The sequence below is a fragment of the Pseudoliparis swirei genome, chromosome 4 (assembly GCF_029220125.1).
Source record: "Pseudoliparis swirei isolate HS2019 ecotype Mariana Trench chromosome 4, NWPU_hadal_v1, whole genome shotgun sequence".
NCBI classification, from domain to species: Eukaryota; Metazoa; Chordata; class Actinopteri; order Perciformes; family Liparidae; genus Pseudoliparis; species Pseudoliparis swirei.
The window spans coordinates 28825498-28847126 of record NC_079391.1 but is presented as its reverse complement, the minus strand read 5'-3'; the positions used below and the strand labels follow the sequence as shown (position 1 = coordinate 28847126).

General features: G+C 41.9%; 1 protein-coding gene across 1 annotated transcript; it reads right to left on the bottom strand.

Moving 5' to 3' along the window:
* Positions 1 to 645: 645 nt before the first annotated feature.
* On the bottom strand, positions 646 to 20578 carry LOC130192291 (neuronal acetylcholine receptor subunit alpha-7-like). Its single transcript, XM_056412126.1, has 7 exons — positions 20439 to 20578; positions 16809 to 16888; positions 11549 to 11716; positions 11234 to 11428; positions 8500 to 8586; positions 7602 to 7711; positions 646 to 2399 (listed from the first exon to the last, which is right to left on the bottom strand). The coding sequence occupies exons 3-7, from the start codon at positions 11601 to 11603 to the stop codon at positions 1845 to 1847; spliced, it is 1002 nt and encodes a 333-aa protein (XP_056268101.1). The 5' UTR covers positions 11604 to 11716; positions 16809 to 16888; positions 20439 to 20578; the 3' UTR covers positions 646 to 1844.
* Between the last annotated feature and the right edge of the window lie 1051 nt (positions 20579 to 21629).

The window sequence follows — 21629 nt, the reverse complement described above, 5'->3', positions numbered from 1 at the left end:
TATCTTTACTTTAAAGACAGCCAACATTTAGTTACGGAATGGGGAAAGTAGTATGAGCTCTAATTCATTTAAATATGGATTTCTTGTCTCAAGGTTATATTTGCTGTAACTGGTTGGAACAACTTTATTGCTCAGTGTAGATTTGTATTCAGTCATGCAAAATTAGATGTAGGCAATCTCATCTTCCTCTACGTCTTCCTCATGGTTTAATGCACTTATTGTAAGTCGCTTTGGATAAAAGCGTCTGCTAAATAATATTACAGGAGCTGCATTGGAGTACCTTTGTGTTTTAGCTATACCCAAAGTAGTTTGTGTGTTTATCTGGCTGGAAGTCAAACAGCCTCTCAAAGCAGTCCTCTGTTGTCTGTTTCAATTTGACAGTAGAAAGGTCAATGTTTTTTTAAGATGATTTCTTTGGCATTCTTCGAGCACCCTTTATTTGACAGAAGACAATGTCGAGAAGGGGGAGTGAGAGAGGGGTGTGACATGCAACAAAGGTCTCTCAACCCACAGCTGTTGTGGTTGTGTTCCATGCTCTGTAACCACTGGGCTGCCAAGGCACTCGAGCAACAGAACATCATAAATATGAATTATCTGACTATTTTGACCTTGCAGTGTGTCTTGAATTTTCATAAAACCTTATATTAAAATCAGCAAGAAGCAATAACTAAGACAACCATGGGTTAGGGTTAGGGTTGCTGACATTATAACTTGTATTTTTAGAAAGGCAACTTACAACATCACATCAAAACAATTCTTAACAATATGCCATAGCTGTAATATTTTGTATACGGAGTAGATCTTAGTGAGAATATTGTTAATTGTCATTGCATTGTAATAAACAATAATACACAATCAACATCACATGACAAAACCACAATTGCATCCACTGTAGATGTTACACAATTTAAACAATGTGTTGAAGGATCAGTACTTCTTAGTCATTTCAAAACAGAACAAGAGGATACAATGCTGATGTTTTCCTTTAATATGCCACGAGGCTGTGGAATATAAAAGGCAAAGACTGGTTATTTTCACCATTTTATGGAAGGCATATATTAAACTATGTATGCCTTACATATATACTACCAGTCAAAAGTTGTAGAACACCTCAATTTACCTAAAGGAAAGACCTGCACTTGTATGGGTTGTAATGGTCTGACTGTCTTCCTTTGTTAATTGCCTGTTTCTTGACATTATAAGAGCAATATTCTACTTCCTGTAGAACAATACTATCCAAATAATGCTTCAGAGGTTGTAGTAACACAGTCTGTTCCCACACTGCTTTGATACAGACAGGTTTGTAAATAATTAACACAAGTTGAGACACGTGTAGCAATTGTTAGCATCAACTGTAAGGCTTCATTTACTTCCAGAACAGCTGCAAGTGGATAACTCATTGCTTGTTTTTGTTATATATATATATATATATATATATCATTGTGTCCCGTTTTGTGTGTGCATGTGTATGTATCTATATATATATATTAATATATATATTTGTATGTCTGACATTTTTTTATTTGTTAATATGTAAACAAAAAGACCATTACCCGTTTTTGGTAACCTAAACTTTTTTGTTTAACCTCTGGCAGTTTTTTGCTGACCTTTGTACCATTTCAGGTTATTCACAGGACTTGAACTGCTTACATTTCAATAAAAACTGGAAAAATGGGGGTGTTCTAAAACGTTTGACCAGTAGTGTAATTTGCCTGAAGTCCTCAATTTGACTTTGTGTGGTTAAATATCTGGCGGTATACAAGTCCCGTATAGCAGCCCTAACTATCACCGCCACATGAGTTGACAAATAGTTACTCTGTGACAGGAGAGATTGCTAAAGGCTTTTATTTGTGTCCTGAGGTGAAAAAGTCTTTGGAAATGGCCTCTATAAAGTTGGGTGCTGACATGAGCATCCCAATGCTGCAGAGGATAGTGAAGAGGGAGAACGCCATGAGACAAAGTCTGTCGATAACCGACGCAGCGAATTTCCACTCGTTGCACACCGACTTGTCCTCGTCTTGGTCACGGAAGCGCCGGGCGATGTAGCGCACCTCCTCCAGGATCTTGGCCAGCTCTGGTTCCACGCTGCCCGCCGATGACCCCTGACACGCGGGGAGGAGCATCTCATCCTCGCCCGCTCGCCCGGCCAGCCGCGCACAGAGCAACCCGGAGTCGGGCGGGGTGGCGGCCGCGGAGTAGTGGATGCTCTCCAGGCCCCGGATGCCAACATAAAGCACGTTGCCGTTGGTGGGTTTGGGGCCCGAGGCGCCGGCGCTGCGCTCCACGCTGGTCATGCTGCTGCGCGTGGCCTTGTTGTGACACGCCGACTGCACGCGCTCCTCACCTGGTCGCTTCATGCGCAGGAACCAGGCGCACCAGTTCAGCAGGATCACGCGGGTCTTTGGGGGTCAAGAAATAAAGACGATGGAGAAAGTTAAAAGTGGAGGTTACATCCACCAGAGAATATCCAGTCTATCTTCACCTGTTCATCCTTTTTACTTCTAATTTGTTTTCTCAGTTTTGCTTTCACTAGAAGCCACAACAGCTCCATATTTCACTTTTACCTTTCCTGAATCATAATGAAAAGCTGATTATATTGTGGCCCCAGAAAATACCAGTTTCTCATTGGCTTTGCAATAAACACCTTCAAATATTTGGTAAATAATCTAAGCAACAAAAAAAAAAAGGACAACCATTTCAGTGCAGAGGATATCAGGTAACTTGATATATAGTGTAAATATTCTCAACTTATCTTATAGCTCATCTGATGAAATGCATTCAGTGGAATACCGCCATGATATTTAGTGCAAGGAACCAGAAATAACTGGTTACATTGAACGCACCTGAGAGGATCACGTGCCAAGAGGCGTGGACACGCATACGCACCAACTTTAACCAACTTTCTGCTCGTATATTAACCTGCCTGAGATCTCTGTTCGGGACTTGTGGGTGAAAGTGTGAGACAGTTAACTTCACGCAGAGGAAATCTGCACGTAGTTTGTGGACCATAGAGGCCTCAGCTGAGAGTGGACTCTGTATCACAATGTTGTTTTTTCACTTGATTAAACACGCTTTATTATAACTATCAATCCATGACCTCCCTTTGTCCTTAAAGAAGATTTCTGAACACGACAAATGGTAAGGACACTGCACCTTTTCATTAAGTTATTATATCAGGAGACCTGATTGCAACAGAAAGATTGATAAAAACACATTAGCCAGCCTGATTAATCCTGGTAAATATGGTTAACCAACGCTTTTAAGACCTGAGGACTTCAGTACATTTCTGCCTCAAACACCCCATTTGACAAACCGCCTAAAACAAGCAAATGTAACTGTATCTTAATGAGTTACTGTAAGTGAAGTCAAATGAACTGTAACCTAATTAAATAACGCAAAGACAGCGTATCATAATGTCCTCTCCAGTTTTCCAGGCGGAAGTGGCTAAAGTAGTGTTAATGGGTTTACAGTCACAGCAGGGGCGGTTTTTCCTACAGGCGGTATAGGCGGCCGCCTAGGGCGCCATTCAGAGGGGGGCGCAAAAAAATGTGCCTTTTTGCTGGGCAGTTTTTTTTTGCGCCCCCATCTATATCTCCAACCAATATTTTGACGGCAATGCCAGCCGTTAACAACAGAAAACAAAAAAAACATTAAAGCTGCAAGCAGCGTCGAACGGGTCCTCGCTCAATTGCGGCGGCGAGACGCGATGCCGGCGAGACGCGATGCCGGCGAGACGCGATGCCGGCGAGACGCGATGCCGGCGAGACGCAGGCACCCCGGTCGGACTTGACTCGGGCCGTGACTTGTAACGAGCACGAGAAGTTTGGGGCAGATTGGACAAAGTCCACGAGTGAAGCTCGCCTAGGGCGCCAAATGTGCTAGGGCCGCCCCTGTATACATAGAATATTAAATATTGAACAGCATGGTTTAGTATTATGGGTCATATAGTATCAAGGCATCGCAATACAATTTGGGAAAAATGTATGGCTCTACTTTCTGGCTTAGTTTTCCCATTAATGCATTTCATTAATCGGGACTACAGATGAACAATAGCCTCTTGGCTAACTGACACATTTACAGAAATGTGTTATGAATGTGCACTGTCCCTTAGAAACCAAAGTAAAAAACAAAACAAAATGAAAACAATACATGAAATATGAAAATGCAAAAACATAAATGCGCTTGATTCTCCTGAAACAGCAACACAGTGTTGTTTTTTGTTGCGCGATGATTTGAATTCTTGAGCAGTAGCTCCTCCCCCACATAACTCACACGCGTCAGCGTTTCCACGGTAACGGTTACTTTGATGTATGTGACGTCACATGTACATGTGACGTCACAGAACCAGAGTTCGTAATAGGAGGTGAACGCCACTAGTCGGTTGTAGAGTCCTGCCTTCCTGGAGAGGTCGAGCCCATGGAGGGCCGCCACAATGTACGATTCCCGTCGACATGCTGGAGCCTCGTGTCCGCGTAGAGCTGGCGGGACTCGGTGGAGTTGGTACACTGCTTCATGTCGATCCACATCTCCGGTGGACGACGAGCCTCGGCAAAAGTGTGCGGGTTATTAGTTTCTCCTCCCTCCCCCTTAAGGGGGTGGAGGAGTTGAGTCGCCTGCACCTGACCCAAACCTATACGGCGATTCTCTAGTGTTTCGATTAGCAATAGAAATAGATTAGATTAGAAATAGAAATAGATTAGAAATAGATTAGAATATAAATAGATTAGAAATAGAAATAGATTAGAATAGATTAGAATAGAAATAGATTAGTTTAGAAATAGATTATATTAGAATAGAAATAGATTAGAAATAGATTAGATTAGAATATAATAGAAATAGATTAGAAATAGATTAGAATATAAATAGATTAGAAATAGAAATAGATTAGAATAGATTAGAATAGAAATAGATTAGTTTAGAAATAGATTATATTAGAATAGAAATAGATTAGAAATAGATTAGATTAGAATATAATAGAAATAGATTAGAATAGAAATAGATTAGAAATAGAATTAGATTAGAAATATAAATAGATTAGAATAGAAATAGATAAGATTATAATAGAAATAGATTAGAATATAATAGAAATAGATTCGATTAGAAATAGATAAGAATATAATAGAATTAGATTAGAAATAGATTATATTATAATAGAAATAGATTAGATTAGAAATAGATTAGAATATTATAGAAATAGATTAGATTATAAATAGATTAGAATATAATAGAAATAGATTAGAAATAGAAATAGATTAGAATATATTAGATTAGGTATTCCTTTATTAGTCCCACAGTGGGGAATTTTCAAAATCACAGCAGCGGTGCACAGTGCAAAATAAATATAAAACACATTAACAATACTTAATACTAAATATAGAGAGGAAAAATAAAGTCCTCATCAGGGATCATAATCGTGACAAATGATGTCACGAAGCACTGGCAAAAAAAGTTTTTAAAAAGTGTAATTATCGTGTTTTATTGATTAGAACACTCTTTTGTGTAAGTCTGAACTCACACACATGAGAGAAACCAAGACGGCAGACAACTTACATTTCTTCTAACAATAAGGCAAACTCCCTTTTCATAAAACCTGTGACGGCACACCCACAATGAACAAAGAATACCACATTGCTTAGCCGTGTGCCTGCTGGTAATGCCGAGGACTCTCCTTAATAATGATAATACACTTTATTTATAGCATCGTTTCAACACAATGTGTACAAATCATATAATTCATTCTCACTCTTTTCTATTAATACGAGAAGTGTCATTTTATACTGTGTTATCAATCACTTTTTCTAATACTGTAGAATGAAGAACACGGCATTTAAAAAATAATAATAATTCAAATAAGATAGTGAACAGAAAAATGAGACGATCAATATATTCCAGATGGGTCAAGTGGGTATGTATTTAACTTCAGGTGGGAGACACATTAAAGGAAACTAACTAGGAAACTGTCTTCAACTGCCCTCGCATAAGAGATTCCCCCATTGGTTTGTTGTGCTGATTGTTGTGGAGAGCACCGTCTACCTGGGCTTGAGATCTGGTTACCGTGAAGGCCATATCACATGATTCACATCATATTTATACTTAAACCATTCGAGGTAGATTCACATTCTACATTTGTTATGTTTCTCTTCCTCATCTATTCAGGCCTTTCCCCCTCTCTTCCTCGTCTGTGGATTTTTATTTCTTAATAGCCCTAATAAAGTAACTGGTACCAGAACAGTAGGTGGCACTGTGGCATTGGACAAAGACGCAGAACCACATCCAGTGTATTCAAAGTGCCATTAAAACACACCTGTCAATCTTGTAATGAGAGGATTTCATGTGTCTCTGTCTACAGATCGACTCCTTTGAGCTGCTGTATTATTACGACGAACACCTGGGACACCTGATGTGGTACGTTAAGTCGTGTCTTTTGAAACCGATGGAGAGACACACACATCTGTCTGATGATGTCATCGGTGTGCGCTGGAATCTGCGGTCATTAGAAATATATAAAACATATTTTAGACTGAGCAGCTCTGTTGTGCGGAGTCGGAGCAACTTTGGGGGACATTAGAAGCAGGAGGAGGAGGTTCATCTCTCCTCTATTAACTCTGCATCGCCCATTTTCCTGATGTCAGACAGAATTGATGGTGGACTCAAAGGGTTGGACCTTTTTAAGCTTCATGGCTCAATCAGCTGAATATAAGATGATGATACATTCAGCACCGCTATTTAGATATGTATTCTCATATCCCAATATGGTATTGATATATTGCCCGACCCTGGTGAGAGATTAGGAACGTCATGTGATCCGGGGATGTTTGGTTTACGGTCGGCACCTTAAGCTCTTTTTATTTATTTCTACATGATAAGGATCCCTTTGAATGTGTCTTTCTCTTCTAAATTGTGACCAACATAGGTACTTCATATTCTACAGTTACCTGACTAGCAGGTGTGTGTGTGTACGAGTTCTAACTGCATTAGTTTGACAACCTGTCGATCTGAAACAATCATTTAATTTTGAAAATAATCTCAGATTTTTTTCCTTCATTTTAGCTTTAGTTGGTTGATTCTGTTTTTCAATAAGTCCGGTATTAAAAAGTTTGCTGTACGCAGTGTCCTGGAATGAGGATTTGAACAGAAACCTTCCAGACCTTTCTCTACGGCCGTTGTACGATATTTATTTAGTCTTCGAGATCTTAAATTTGAGAACAAAAAACCCGTACGACTTTTTTTTTGGTGATTAAAAATGAAATTGCTCTTTTCACTAAACCCTGCCAGGTTTTGCATCATCCCTTCACACAGAAAACAAAAAAAACATTAAAGCTGCAAGCAGCGTCGAACGGGTCCTCGCTCATCTGCGCCGGTCGGGGACGCCGGCGAGACGCGATGCCGGCGAGACGCCCCCGACCGGCGCAGATGAGCGAGGACCGAGGACGCAGGCACGCCGGTCGGACTTGACTCGGGCCGTGACTTGTAACGAGCACGAGAAGTTTGGGGCAGATTCGACAAAGTCCACGAGTGAAGCTCACCTAGGGCACCAAATGTGCTAGGGCCGCCCCTGAGTATCAGTCACAGATAACGGTGGAATAGGAAACGACACTCACCCACTTTGGCATCTTGCCTCCGTCGGGGTCATGGTGGTGATATTGTAAGACCAGAACTGTCGCAATTACTGAGAGACCAACGATGACCATGGTGGTGGCAAAGTACTGAGCTGGGAGAAGAAGAAATACAAAAGACAGTAAAAGAATGGAAACAATAAAACAGGTGCCGGTGGCATTAAGAGGAGAAAACATCACACCTCGTTTTGTCAGTGGTTCTCAAAATGTGGGGCGCAACCCTATAGTGGGGCGCCAAGGCATTACAGGTGGGGCGCGAGGGGAAATGCAGATTTTTGTATTTTAAGACCTTTATTGAGAATTTTACATATTAAAAAGTACACGGACATAAAACGTAGTCATTAATAAATAAAGAGCGAAATGTCTGTACCTTAGTCGAAATGTTTACGTTATGGTGTTAACAGGTTACGCTGCGCGTGCATAACATTTTCGTGAGTTTGGCTTTCCTTCTATTACCTTTCAAAATAACAGCTCAACATTGAGCATTAATTAAAAATGTGGCCGTATCAAGCCTGCAACCCCGCTATAAAAAGAGGAAGAGGAAAGCTCATTGCAGCATATAGAAATGATAAAACGTGATGACTCACAGATATCTGCACGCGTTTTGTGACAATCTTGTTGGTGGGGCACGGACGTCTTTCTTACTCCGAAGTGGGGCGCGACAGAAAAAGTTTGAGAACCACTGCTTTATGTGTCTCAGAGAAATGTTTTCATTTCACTGCTTCAAATAGAGTGACTCACATTTCTTTATGAGAAAAATTCAAATATTGGCTTGCGGCTTAAACTTAATTACACTGTGATGTTTGAAAGAGACCATGATTTTCACCCACTGATAGAGGTTGGCACCCATGGCGACAGCTATTGACTTTCGCCCGGCGCTTACCTATTAACGGCACCGAGTCTGATGTGGCGGGCATAATCTCTGCAACCAGCAGCATGAAGACAGTCAGGGAGAGCAGCACTGTAATGCCTGGGAAGGACACCAAAGCTCAGTCAGTACTTCAAAAAACAAACTATTAAAGTATTGAAATGACACTGCTCGCTGGGCCCTTGTTTCTATGCATATGTTAGACGTTATGATTGCAATCAGACACACTTTTCCATCCTTAAAAATATACATTTTGTAAGAATAAACAAAATATGAAGTACAATTTCAAGTATATTTCCAGTTGCATTGTACCCAGTTACTTTTCGTTGCTCACATTTTGTTCTGAGTTTGCGTAAAGTCCTCCAATCCATTCAGACGCATTTATGCCGCCTCGGATTATCGTGCCTAATTTTGCCTCGTTTCCAAATGTTATGCTCCCCCCTCCACAATGCGGTAGGGAGAATGTGAAGGAGAATTCCCCAAGAATTATATTTGTGTGTGAACTGTTGAAGCTTATAATGTGTCGCGGTCACTGGCCACATAACATGAGCAGGTACACACAGACACACACAGACACACACAGCTATCTTTAAAATAGCTGTGAGCAGTTTCCCCTAATGAACTGACATCGCTAAGCCAGCGGTTCTCTGGCTGTCTCACTGAAAGGCTGAACTTCTCAGCAGGATTAAGAAACACATCTTAATTAACTGCAGACGCCCGTGAAAATTGCGTAACAGCTGCCTTTATATCTGGGGAACATGTCAATCATTTAAAATAATGATGAGTGGAATACCTATCCTGTATTTTAAAGAGCAGGACAGTTAAGTACAGAAGAGGTGCAAGAGGCAAAACATAAATATCCGGTGGTCTAGATAACTAAAATGCAATTTATCTTAACAGAAATATTGCTTCAGTTATTCTGGATAATCCACATCTTGATCCACTACGTTCTACCAAAAAAAAACAACATCACTGCATTTTAAGAGAATGTTGCTGGTCAGGTTTTACTTTGAAAAGCTTTGAGCAACACAAACCTGATTACATTCATTGTGCGGTGATGCAGGTAGATGTTGCCAAGGTAGAAATGTCTATATACATAGCTCGATACACGTGTGGGAAAATGTGTTGTTGCTCTGTGATTCAAACAAACCGACTCTTTCAACGAATAATATACAATGAACACAGCCATGCTCATCCCCCGTCTAATATAAACAACCCTTCACAATACTGACGTGAAAATGCACTCAAGATCCACACACAGTAATGTTCCTCTTGATCCATTTGTGCATGCCCATGACAGCCCAATTTTCTTTAAAATGAAATCTAGGAATATATGCTGCCATGAAAACTCACTTCTAAATGAGTGTTCACTATCCTCAAATAAGAATGTCAGCGCATGGCTGGGGGTTGATATGCTGACTTCATATACAGTAGATCTGTGTGCACACACACACATGCACACACACACTCACACAGACAACCATACTACCAACAACCCACATATACTGCCTCCACTGTGTAATTTATGCACAAAATGGGCTCAATTAAAGTCAACTGTGACAAGTGAGATAAGATTAAACCGTTTTCTCGTTCCACTGACAGTTAAGTTCCTCAGCTCTGATTTTCAGATTACTCCACAAGGCCACAGAGAAAGTGGGTTAATGAAAAAACCACATTGTTTTTCACAGAATGACTGATTAGCCGGCAGACAAACGGACTGCGACACAAATTAAGTGTAGATGGAGAATAGAACGGTTGACTAAAAGATTTAATTATCTCATTAGTTTTCATTCTTTGATTAAAAACACTCTTCGGTCAACATGACAGGAAGCAATTCTCCTTTTTTTCTGAAATGGTGACATTTCAAATTATAAATAAAAGAACAGAGACTTTTTAATGCATTTTCGAGAAATGTGTCACCTCACTAACCTCGCAGAAATGGGGCAACATACCAAATCTTGTCGTGTCAGAATCTAATCAACTCGGCGTTTGGAGCACAGCTGGATGAGAAAATATGAAATAAGCTGAACACCTACGCATCACGGTTCTGATGCAATCGCAGCAACGGGTCGTATCGTGTGTATGTGTGACTAGTGGTGTTTTCTATTGGTGAAAAGAAGAAATCAACAAAAGCAGCTACAAAAACACTGTACAGACCATTTGTATTAACTGGTGCATGTACTTGAATAACAAATGTGTGGCCATGTAAAAAAAATACAACCCTTGAAATCTAATGCAATCCAATATGACAAAATCACAAAGTAGAGTCGAAATTTACCAAAAAGCAAAATCAACAACAATTTCAGAAAAATCTAAGTTTCACTAAGTTTGTATTCATTCCACTGTAGGACAGTTGCATTGGATTGCATTACAGCCAGGGTCTGTACACTCAATGTGTATACATACAATAATCAACGAAAAGGCTATTAAATACATATTTTAAACGGACAGTGTGGCCTTCAAGTGACAAATGTAAAAATGTGATAGGCTCTCGCTCGAGCCAGTGTGTGTGTGTGTGTGTGTGTGTGTTGTCCGCTCTGGGCTGCTGTAGACACACTGCAGTGCAACATGGCGGACTCCGTGAAGAGGATCCGCTCTCTGTGCATACATGAACGGCTCGTTCTAAGCTAACACTAACTCAATGTGAGGTTATTAGATATAAATGAAATCATATTTATGAATAAAATTCCGTTTCTGAAAATAGATCCCCCGAAACCGGCCCTTTTTCATCAATGTGTGCGTTTCAAACCAAGTGAGATCTTCTCTCCAGAGTCGGCGGGCAGAAGGAAGACGAGCAGCGCCAGAGTGGAGATGAGGACACACGGGATGAGCAGGTTGAGGCCGTAGTAGAGGGTCCGCCTCCTCATCACCAAGGTGTAGGTAACGTCGGGGTACGGCTCCTCGCAGCACTCGTAGGAACGATTGTTTTTCCGCCCGATAACCTCTGAGAGACGAGACAAAACACAGTCTACTCTGGCAGAAATGGCGTAATCATGATTTCATTCTTTTTTATTTTTGATATCAATCCTTTCTGCACGTCGCAGGCCCGCCTGTTCTCTCTTACCGACGAGGTCCCACTCTCCGTTGGGGATGTAGTCCGTGACGTCAGCCTCCAACATCTTCAAGTCCAGAGACCAGCCCCCGTACGTCCAGGAGCCAAACTTCAGCTCGCACCTCTGGACATCGAAGGGGAACCAGCGCACGTCGATGTGGCAGGTGCTCTTGAAGATCCCTGTTGAGACAAAATGATGTCGCGTGGGAACCGCCTATGGCAGCTGACGACGTGTCAGAACATTTCAACTATGTGCATTCAACTCGTCGACAGTGAGGACGATGGGGGAGGACGTCATGACGACAGTAGCGCAACAATTCAAATTCCGAATTTTTCCTCAGAGGGCTTTACAATCTGTGCACATACGACATCCCTGACCTTTGACCTCACATCGGATCAGGACAAACTCCCGAGTATTATAAAAAACATTTCAAGGGAAAAAAGGGAAGAAACCTTCAGGAGAGCAACAGAGGAGGATCCCTCTCCAGGATGGACAGAATAATAGATGCCATGTGACCAGAAGGAATCATTACAGAGTTACATTAACACATTCAATGAATATGAGTGGATGAATAGTTCGTGGAAGGCATGGACCACGATCCAAGAAGACAGAGGTTAAAGAGACAGTATAAAGTCGAATTGACGGAAAGATATTTTGTCAAGTGAGCAATAATACAGAGACAGATCAGATTGTTAAAAAAAATTGTTTTGTCACAACGGAAAGTACAGTCCAAAGTTGAATAGACGTCGACAGCTGTTGAACGATGTCACATTTTGACACAAAAGGAACCCAATAAGATTGAAGAAAGACTTATGAAGGTTATGAACCATATACTTTTTAACTACTCTCAAGCCGAGGTAGACCGGAGAAAGAAATGAGAGCGCCCGCCAGCTAGAGAGGCAGAAGGAGAGATTTTACTCCGACGAGATATTGAGTCCAAGTGCCATCCGTCCCAACAAGAGTAAACATTTCTACATGACAATAAGAAGAAAGTGGCCGGTAATCCTTCAGGAGAGGCAGGCACACAAACTAATGTCCATCCACATTAAAGAAAGATGAGAGAGATCTGCAGCAAACAAGGTCTCCCGCCTCTCTCTGGGTGCCACGGAGATCATAAGCCTCGGCAGGGAATGAACGGAGACGGGGAGCGTAAAAAAAAGAAGTGAATGCGCCGCACTGAACCTCGGGGACAAAGACGAGTTATTTGCGAACGATTTGGAACGGCAGGCCGAGGTCACATCTGGGAACGGTTTTACTCGTTTGAATGCAGTCGGTGTTGAGCTCAAGTGGCGACTGAGTATTCTGGGCCGGTGTGGCATTCAATGAGGGTTCACTTGGAACAAAGTTGAGAGGCAATTTGCTCGTGACAGAGGCAATCAATCGAGAAGAAATTCAATGATGGAGCCATTTATGCCCATATTGATTAAGATACTGAGGCGAGGCAGGCCAGCGCTTTTGCCTGGTGTGAGAAGAAAAATAAGTGCGGGTGGGGGAGGGTGGAGGGAGATAGAGTGAGATAGAGAGAGAGAGCAGCGTTCGCCAGCTGTGACAGGGAGGTCTTCTGTTGCAATGTGTGGCTGCTCATGCATGTGTGTGTGTGTGTGTGTGTGTGTGTGTTGCTGCACGTGTGATGGCTGGCAGCAGTGGGTCAGAAAAATTGCATCGCAGCTCAAAGCGTCACTGAGCGCCACATTGATGGATCGACGTGTTCGGAGCGCCTGACATTAAATTACTGGGATAGGAACATTTAAAAAACACAAAGAGAATATTGCATAACATGTTTGTCAGTTTGGCTCCGCCCCCAACCAAGAGTGAGTGGAGAGGATGAACACGACTCTTACCTTTGACAAACAGGAAGAAGTCGCCGTGCTTAGCTTAGCATAGCATAAAGACCGGAAACGAGGGGGAAACGGCGAGTCTCAGGTCACAACGTTCACCCCACCAGCACCTCTAAAGAGAACTTATCCACAGTATCTTGATGGTTTAAGTGTAGCTCCCAGTCAAGACATATTTTGCAATATAATCCCCCAATAAAAACACAACTGATTGTTTTTAACCTTTGCACAGATTAATTGAATGAGATATGTGTTAATTGGTGCTATCAGGTTTATTTGTATACCTTTGGGTAGAGCTAGGCTATAGATGTTTCACTCATTTTCTTTTTTTATGCTAGGCTAAGCTAAGTGATGCTAATATAATCATCTAACTCTCAACAGGAAAGAGAAAAAATATCACAATTGAGCACAACACCAACCTGAATTTAAGTGTTATAAGTGATTGCCCCGCTGATCTCTGTCCGGAACTACTTCAACCCATCTCATCGAACTTCTCAGACACGTCCATGACACAGCACCTTTGATGAGTTGAAAGCAGACCTGAAGCCCTGACCCCCCTCATGCCTAGCCCCCATAAAACCCAACCCTCCAACCCCTCCTCCTCACCATCATCATCCACCGTCTCTCCCTCCTGCTGTCCCTGCAACCCAACCTCTCCCACGTCTCTGAAAACAACTGTCATCAAGCACTCTCCAAAAGCTACCACCCCCCCCAAGTACTCCCCAACTACCAGCCCATCACCTATGTTGGAAAGGGTAGTTTCTGTTGGAAAGTTAAGATCAACCATCAAACAGTCGCCAGTGTCAAATTCGAGTCTGGTTTCGCTCTCATGAACAGCTCTGTAACTGCTCTCACTGCACTCACACTACTCGATGCTGGCTGCTGCTGCTACTGATTCTGATGCTACTCTCATCCGCACTGCAGCATTTGACACCACCGCATTCTTCACCGCAGCATTTGACACCACTCCCACCTCTCTTCTTCTACCGCCTCTCCTCTCCTCTGGCCTCCTCACTCTCTACACATCCTGGTTCACAGTGCGGAGTATCAACACCCTGCCAGATGTACAAGTATCCTGTGTCCATCCTACCTGTCCCTCTCAGTGGTCAGTCCTTGGATCCTCTTCCTCTTCATGTACTCCCCCGTGTGTGTCATCAGCATGTGGGCATTTTTTTCACTGTACCTGGATGACATTTAACTTCCAAACCAACCCACCCCAACCCTGCTCCCCACACACTCTCCACCTGCTCCACCTGCCTGGAGGGCATGGAACTTTCTGCTTTCTACAAGCAAGCAACTTAACAGTTCTCACATTCTCATCATTCCCCCTCATCCACCATCATCCCACTATCACCACATCAACTCAACATCCCACGACGACCATCACTTTTCACCTCAGTCACTAACCCGGTGTCCAGAATGGACCCTCACTGACCCCCATGAGGCCCACATCAATCTTTGCAAGACCCACCTTTTTCCACCTCAAACACATTGCAAAACTTTTCACCTCTCTGATGATGAAAAAAAACTTGTCCATGCTCTCTCTCCCAGGCTGGATTACTGCCATGCTCATCTCTCCTATCCAGAACAGAGCATCCATGCAGCTGCTAGACATCAGCTGTGAGGTAGGATCTGATGAGGTGCGGAAATGCGACCACATCACCGCCCCCTCAAATCCCTCCACACGTCCTAGTACAGGATTAAATTCAAGTCTCCTGCTGACCCACCGTGACACTGCCCAGTGCCTCCTGCCCCCTGCCCCTAAACTCCCCATCCCCCCCCCCCCCCTCCACTCTCCGCTGCACAGCCCCACCCTCCTCCAGAGGACAGGCTCAGGACAAGGCATGAACCGCGCCTTTTCTTGCTGCTCCACAGCTGTCTCCGAATGCTCAATGCTCCCCCACCGCAGGGCACAAGACTGTTGGAACTTTTAAAAAAGGCTGAAAACCTATCTTTTAAAAAATTGTTTGATTGACTACTTTTAAACTCTTTATTCATTTTTTTTTTTTTTTTTTTATATTTATTATTTTTCTTTGTTTTAGTTTTGTTTTTTTTTTCCCTTTTTGTGCAATGTAGCACTTTGAGATCCTTCGTTGGATGTAAAGTGCGTTATAAATTAAATTTATTATTATTATTATTATTATTTTTACATAATCAACCAGCATTGAAGAGGAATTTCCAGCCACGACTTATAGGCCTAAGCTGATTACTTTAGGGCGTTGGGTCAAAGCTCTCAACCATTAACACACAGCAGCAGATGCTTTGTTTTCTCTCACTAGACGCTCGTGGAAATCCCCAAAAGAAAACGCAGCATAATGGTTATCACGTTTAAAAAGCACAATAACAGGAGCCTGCTGGGTATACATCAGGAGGAGGGTTGTGTTTGAGAAGTGTGCCTCTGGCAGGATCTGAAACCTTTTTTGAGCACATTTTATGAAATACAATGAATGTTTACACATCTATAAACAGCTATTTACTGTGGTTTGATGAAATGTGTACATATGATTAAGCCATAATACAAATAATCAGATTTCATCATTGTGTTGCTACTGGAATCTGGTGTATTTTAAATGTTCCAATGTTTGTGTTGGGCTTTCAGTTGTGGCCTCCCACTGAATCTGTTCACTTCAGCCAACTCAAAGCTAAAAACTGGAATCTTGAAAACAACGAGACAATATCTGGAGCGCACAGTTACAGTTCGAGCCCTTAATAAGGTGCAGAAACTAATGTTGCGGGTTAGATATTTAAATTGGCTCCGCCTCTCATAGTACATACAGGTTCTGGGCTTTGCTTACACTATGCCAATATATATATATATATATATATACATGCATAGAGACATGGAAAGGTAGATACATTTATTATTCTGGTATGTTTAACCCTCCTGTTACCTTTAAGGTCAATTAGACCCCATTCAATGTTTAATGTCGGTGTTCCTTGGGGTCAATTTGACCCCAGGCTGTTTTTCACTGTCAAACATATAAGAAATATCAACTTTTTTATATATTTAAAGGGCTATTTAGGTAGTCAACAAACAAACATAAAGTACCTAAGTAAGTAAGTAAGTAATTTATTTCCATAGGTACATACATAACGTGTACATACTGACAGACATCAACAACAACAAAATGTACGAATGGAGGACCGTCCAAAGACCGAGGTCTGTAGGCTCCTCTGAGATGAGGAGTTGGACGGCCCTCACACTTAAACTTGGGAAACAATATTAATTCTCATAATTTTCTGGAGGTTTTAATTGCTGGGGTCAAATTGACCCCAAGGGTAAAACATGTTAGTAAAGTTAAGGTAACAGGAGGGTTAAATAAAGAAAAATAGAATAGAAACTAGAAAACAGGAAACAGAGAACATTCAATTTAATTTTAGTTGTGCTAGAACATAACTACATCTATTTTCATCTGTCCGAGTTTATGACTCTTACCTGGAGGTATGTAGGAACAGGAGCCAGAAGAGCTGACCAGAATGTTGGTGCGGAAAGTCGCATCAAATCGTTCATCGGCACTGTGGACAACATGGAGCTACGTCAGTATCTCGGGTGCTTCAGTGGAACACCTCTTCACGAATTCATCCAGTCATGCAGCCGACAGAACCAGAAAACAATACTCCATTAATGATGATAATAGTTTTCTCTTATGTTCTTTTATTTTTTCAGAGCCCCTGTCAGTCACATGCCCTTAGAATTGACCTATCACGGCCCCCACACTTGGCCCCCCTGCCTCCTCGGCATGCCGCTCTTCCTTTCTCTGTAAACAACCTTAATGGATGAGTTGAGTAGGCCGCTGGAGCAATCGCAAAGGGTTTCGCAACCGGAGTGACCTCCTCTGGAATTCCTTTTGGAGCCTTTGACAGAGCCATGAAACACCCCCCAAAAAAGTCAGGCTGGCCTCCATCACTGCTCCTTCCTGTTGGACTGCTCTTGTGGGAACATGGCTGATCTGTTCAGCTGCACACACAAAAAAGTAAGCGGAGCCCCAGAGATTGAAGTCCAAGCACCAGATGGGTTTTCCTGTTTTATTGCTCTGTCAAAGGCATTCAAGAGGAGGTAATTTCATCCTCTACGATGTCTCTCTCTCTCTCTCTCCAAACCAAGAAGACATCCCCATCTGTACAATTAGGTTTAAAAGTTGTGAGAAAATAATCAGCATTCTCTTATTTGAAATGTTCGCGTATAGAGGCTCTGAAGCGACGGGTTGATTACATATGTACAGTGACAGTACACACAACATGTCCGCCTTCTCGCTGCCACACTATTGCAGAATGTTAACGTACAGCTCTTTGGGTAAAACAAGCGCAGCAGAGTAAGACTTCTTTTTCTTCTTCTATTGTTCTGTTATTTTTGGCCTACTGCTCCCATTATATGAATAATGTATGTATGTATGTATGCATTGAATGTGCTGTAACTCTGTTATGTTGTTCATTCTGTACGCATGACATCTGTTGCACTTCTGTCCAATACGGGGAAGAGGGATCCTCCTCTGTTGCTCTCCCGAAGCTTTCTTCCCTATTTTCCTTTTTTGGGGAGAGTCAAAATCCGATGTGAGGGAAAGAGGATGTCGTATGTATACAGATTGTAAAGCCCTCTGAGGAAAATGTGTGATTTTCGACTAAATAAATTGAATTAACTTGCAGTTTAGCCTCATACTAACTTGAATGGGGAAATAATTAAATAGTGCAGTTCACGGGGGTTAAGAGCTACGACAGTAGTGTGAGGGTGTGAGGGGAGGGGTTATGAGAAGGATGGCTGCTGCGTGTCATCGAGACATGATTTCAGAAATATTATCCTGACCTCCAAAAACAGTCTGACTCCACAATTTAGGTCACAGTTTTTTCAGCAATTATTTTCCAATATGTGAATATAGTCATGAGCCCTTTCATCCTTGGGCTCTGAATTTGTGGCATTGCAAATTCAAAAATAAAAATACACAGCTCAATGTCAATGTGGAGGACACTGTTAAGGAGACTGTGAAGAAAAGGTTCAACAACATCAAACAAACGGGTTTCTGTAATAACTGTTTGAAGTTAACCTTTGTGTTCTTTTTTAACTAATTTGTTCAGGCCAAAGGGAATATTCCTCCAATCTTTATAATCCCTGTGTTGTTAGCGATAACGAACAAAAGGATTAAGCTTCTAACACAACTTGCATTCAACAGTCGCGACGTTACAAAGTCGAGCTCTGCTTCTCAGATGCCGTGATTTCCTGCTCACAACGTGACTGAATTCACCAATAAGCAGTTTATGATGTCGTAACCCATGAGCGGCAAAGCGCGGGATTGTTATCGTGTTCGGCACAGGAGGTTTGACGCGAAATCCCACATTCGGTTATAGCAGGGAGCGTAATGGCGTCTCTGTGATGGCGCCATTACTGAAACAGTTCAGGGACCCAAACTGAGCAAGTTCCAAGTGAGCATCCTTTTATCACCTGAACTATAATGAGTTTTTAGAGAAAGCAGGTACGCCGCATGCAAGATGTCCCAATTCCCCTGGAGATGGTTATTCAGAAGTTACCCTCATTCTCCTCCAATACCCATCATTCATTCCCTCTCCATGAACCCCCCAGAGGTTGAGGCATGGCTGCGCTGAAGTTGAATTAACTTGCAGCGGTCTCATTCAAAGATTCCTAAAATGGAGGCATTCCTCAGAGGGCCAAATGAAGTACAACGCTGTTCCCCATCATGAGTCGATGGGAGAGCAGAGTGACTACATGTGATTTGTTCAGTTCTTTCTTTCAAAGATTGATTAACTGAGGTTCTGTACAGCATTTTCCATTTGGCACATAATAAAATACTCTTTCTCCCATTATTTTTTGAAGAAGTTTATGAATTTTTTTCAAGGATTTATTGCATAAAAGCTCTCGTCTAGACTGCACTTAAGGTATTTAAACTGCAGAGCATCACTAACCTTGAATAGTAACCAACTTATACCTGCAGTATGAGCTGTATCAGTGCAACGTGTTTTAATTTACAGGAACAGTTGGGACTTAAAAATGTCAATAAGTAGATTCACTTCCTGTACATTAGATGAGACCCGTACCAGACATGAACGCTAAAGTGTTTTCGGTTAATTTTGTACAACTGGGGGATTTATTTATCTTTCATTTTCTGCTTGTGTGGTCTCTCTCTGCAGGAAGTCCTGTGACAACATGGGGTCTGTTGCTTTGCAGGCTTCATGAAACAAGCGCAAGGGCATGAATATTTCAGCCTATTCTGACGCCTGAAGATATTTATTTCATTCAGATGGATTTTATGTTCCGTTCGTTCGAGGCACATTTTTCCAAGCCTTTAATCAGATTCAGCAACACCTTCATTAATCTCTTGTTTCAACTTGATGAAGGTCACTTGCTCATGAGTTGGTGCACCTTTGTGAGAATTGATCCTGAGGCTTCCGGTTCTGCTCCATTTGTGGAGTTTTCTATCACAAATATGTGCCTTGTGGAGCAACTAAGAAGATCTTCACGCCACAGAGCTTAAGCTGATGCTTCAAACTGGGAGGCACTCAAGGATACTTCATTATCTTTCAATTTTATTTTATTCGAAGATATTCGAAATTCAAATAAATTCACAAGAATATTTCACGATTTGAGAAAAATAAGTTCTCGGGGTATCTGCACATGGCTCCGGTCTGGACTACACGTACTGAATACACAAAGACGACATTTATAACCAAAATAATTTTGTAAGTGCCACAGATTCTCTGAAACCACTCGTACGTACATGCCATCTGAGGGATACATCTGTTCCTAGAGATGTGGTTCTTGCACCAGGCCCAATTAATTTCTTTTAAAAACATATTTTCAACACAAAATAACAGAGCCAAAACAAAATAACTCCTGTGTGTTTCATAAAAGTATTTTCTGGTATGCCGAATGTATCACAGTCAGTGGTGCCATTGTAGCAAACTCGTTTTTCAGCTCTGGAACACTAAATCCCTCTGAGACCCCCACCCCTTCTCTCTCATCATATTGTGCAGAGGACAAGGCATGCATGCTGAGTCTGACGCCATGCATATCCAATTACAGTGCAGCACCCAGCGGATCTGTCGTTACAATGCCTACCTGTTATACAGCAGAATGTCTGGCTTCCATATAAGATGGTCAGGAAATCTCACATTGGTCACACCTGGGTAGTCCGATGGATTCCACTGGAGGTAATTATCATCCCAGAACTGTGGGATGCAGAAACATAATGTATTCTTCACATTTCACATGGACAACTTGAACACACAGCCTTCAAAACTTGTTCGTTTGGTGAGCCTGTTTAAAATTCATGAGAAGACACATAGGAAAAAAGGAGGAACAGGACATTGGAGATGCAGGGTTAAAGCCTCTATGATGAGGCAACACCTACAGTTCCCAGACAAACAGCTGTTACCACGACATCTGGGAAACTGAAGCAACAACCTTGAGCCACAATGTGTAACACCCTGTTCTGTTTCTCCTGTGTTCCGTGTCTCCTGTGTCTCCTCTGTGTCTTCTCTGTCTTAATTGTTTAATTCCCCGCACCTGCCCTCAGCCACTATTGTCTCGTTAGTGTCTGATGTCGTACACCTGTGTTTCCCCCCCCTATATATTGTGTCAGTCTTTCCCTTGTCTGCTGTCGGATTGTCGTCTCTGGTTCCGTGTCCTTTTCCCGTCGTCCTGTCCGTGTTCCTGATCCTGCCTGCCCTGACCGACGATCCTCTGCCTGCCCCTTTTGGACCTTGTTTATTTTGCAACTGTTTTGCCTCATTAAAGAGTGCTTTTTGTTATTTATATTGAGTCCAGCCTGTCTCTCTGCGCCTGAGCCTCACCCCGTCACAATGAGCCTTTATGAACTACTTTTCATGTAGTGACATCGTAGATGAGCTACATGTTGTTTAAATGGATTCAGGACGTGATTTCGTATTTCTTACCCCTATTTTTAAAACTATAACTGTGCTCCAAACGTCATCATCATACATTTTCCATCACATCATAAATAACTTTCACAAATGTACTTCCTCTATGCATTCTCTTTCCAACTCTGGAGGCAGAATATCAGGTTTCGTTTGGTGGTTTGTGTATAATAAAATGTAGAAGACGGTTTAACTGTGAACATCAGGTGTTTCCTACTATTATGTCACCATTTTGAATACTTTTATGTTGTTTTTGTGTATTTTATTCAGTCAATCATTGTAATACAATACAATATTATTCTATATAATAAACAAAACAGAAAGGCTGAAAAGGTATAGGTAGAAGCAAAAATGCTTATATATTCCTATCCTA

Coding starts and splice junctions, on each gene's coding strand:
- LOC130192291 (XM_056412126.1), bottom strand. CDS start 11,603: ATGTTGGAGGCTGACGTCACGGACTACATCCCCAACGGAGAGTGGGAC. Junction 8,587..11,233: donor TGGAGAGAAGATCTCACTTG/GTTTGAAACGCA, acceptor TGTCCTTCCCAG/GCATTACAGTGCTGCTCTCC. Junction 7,712..8,499: donor AGACTCGGTGCCGTTAATAG/GTAAGCGCCGGG, acceptor TTCTTCTCCCAG/CTCAGTACTTTGCCACCACC.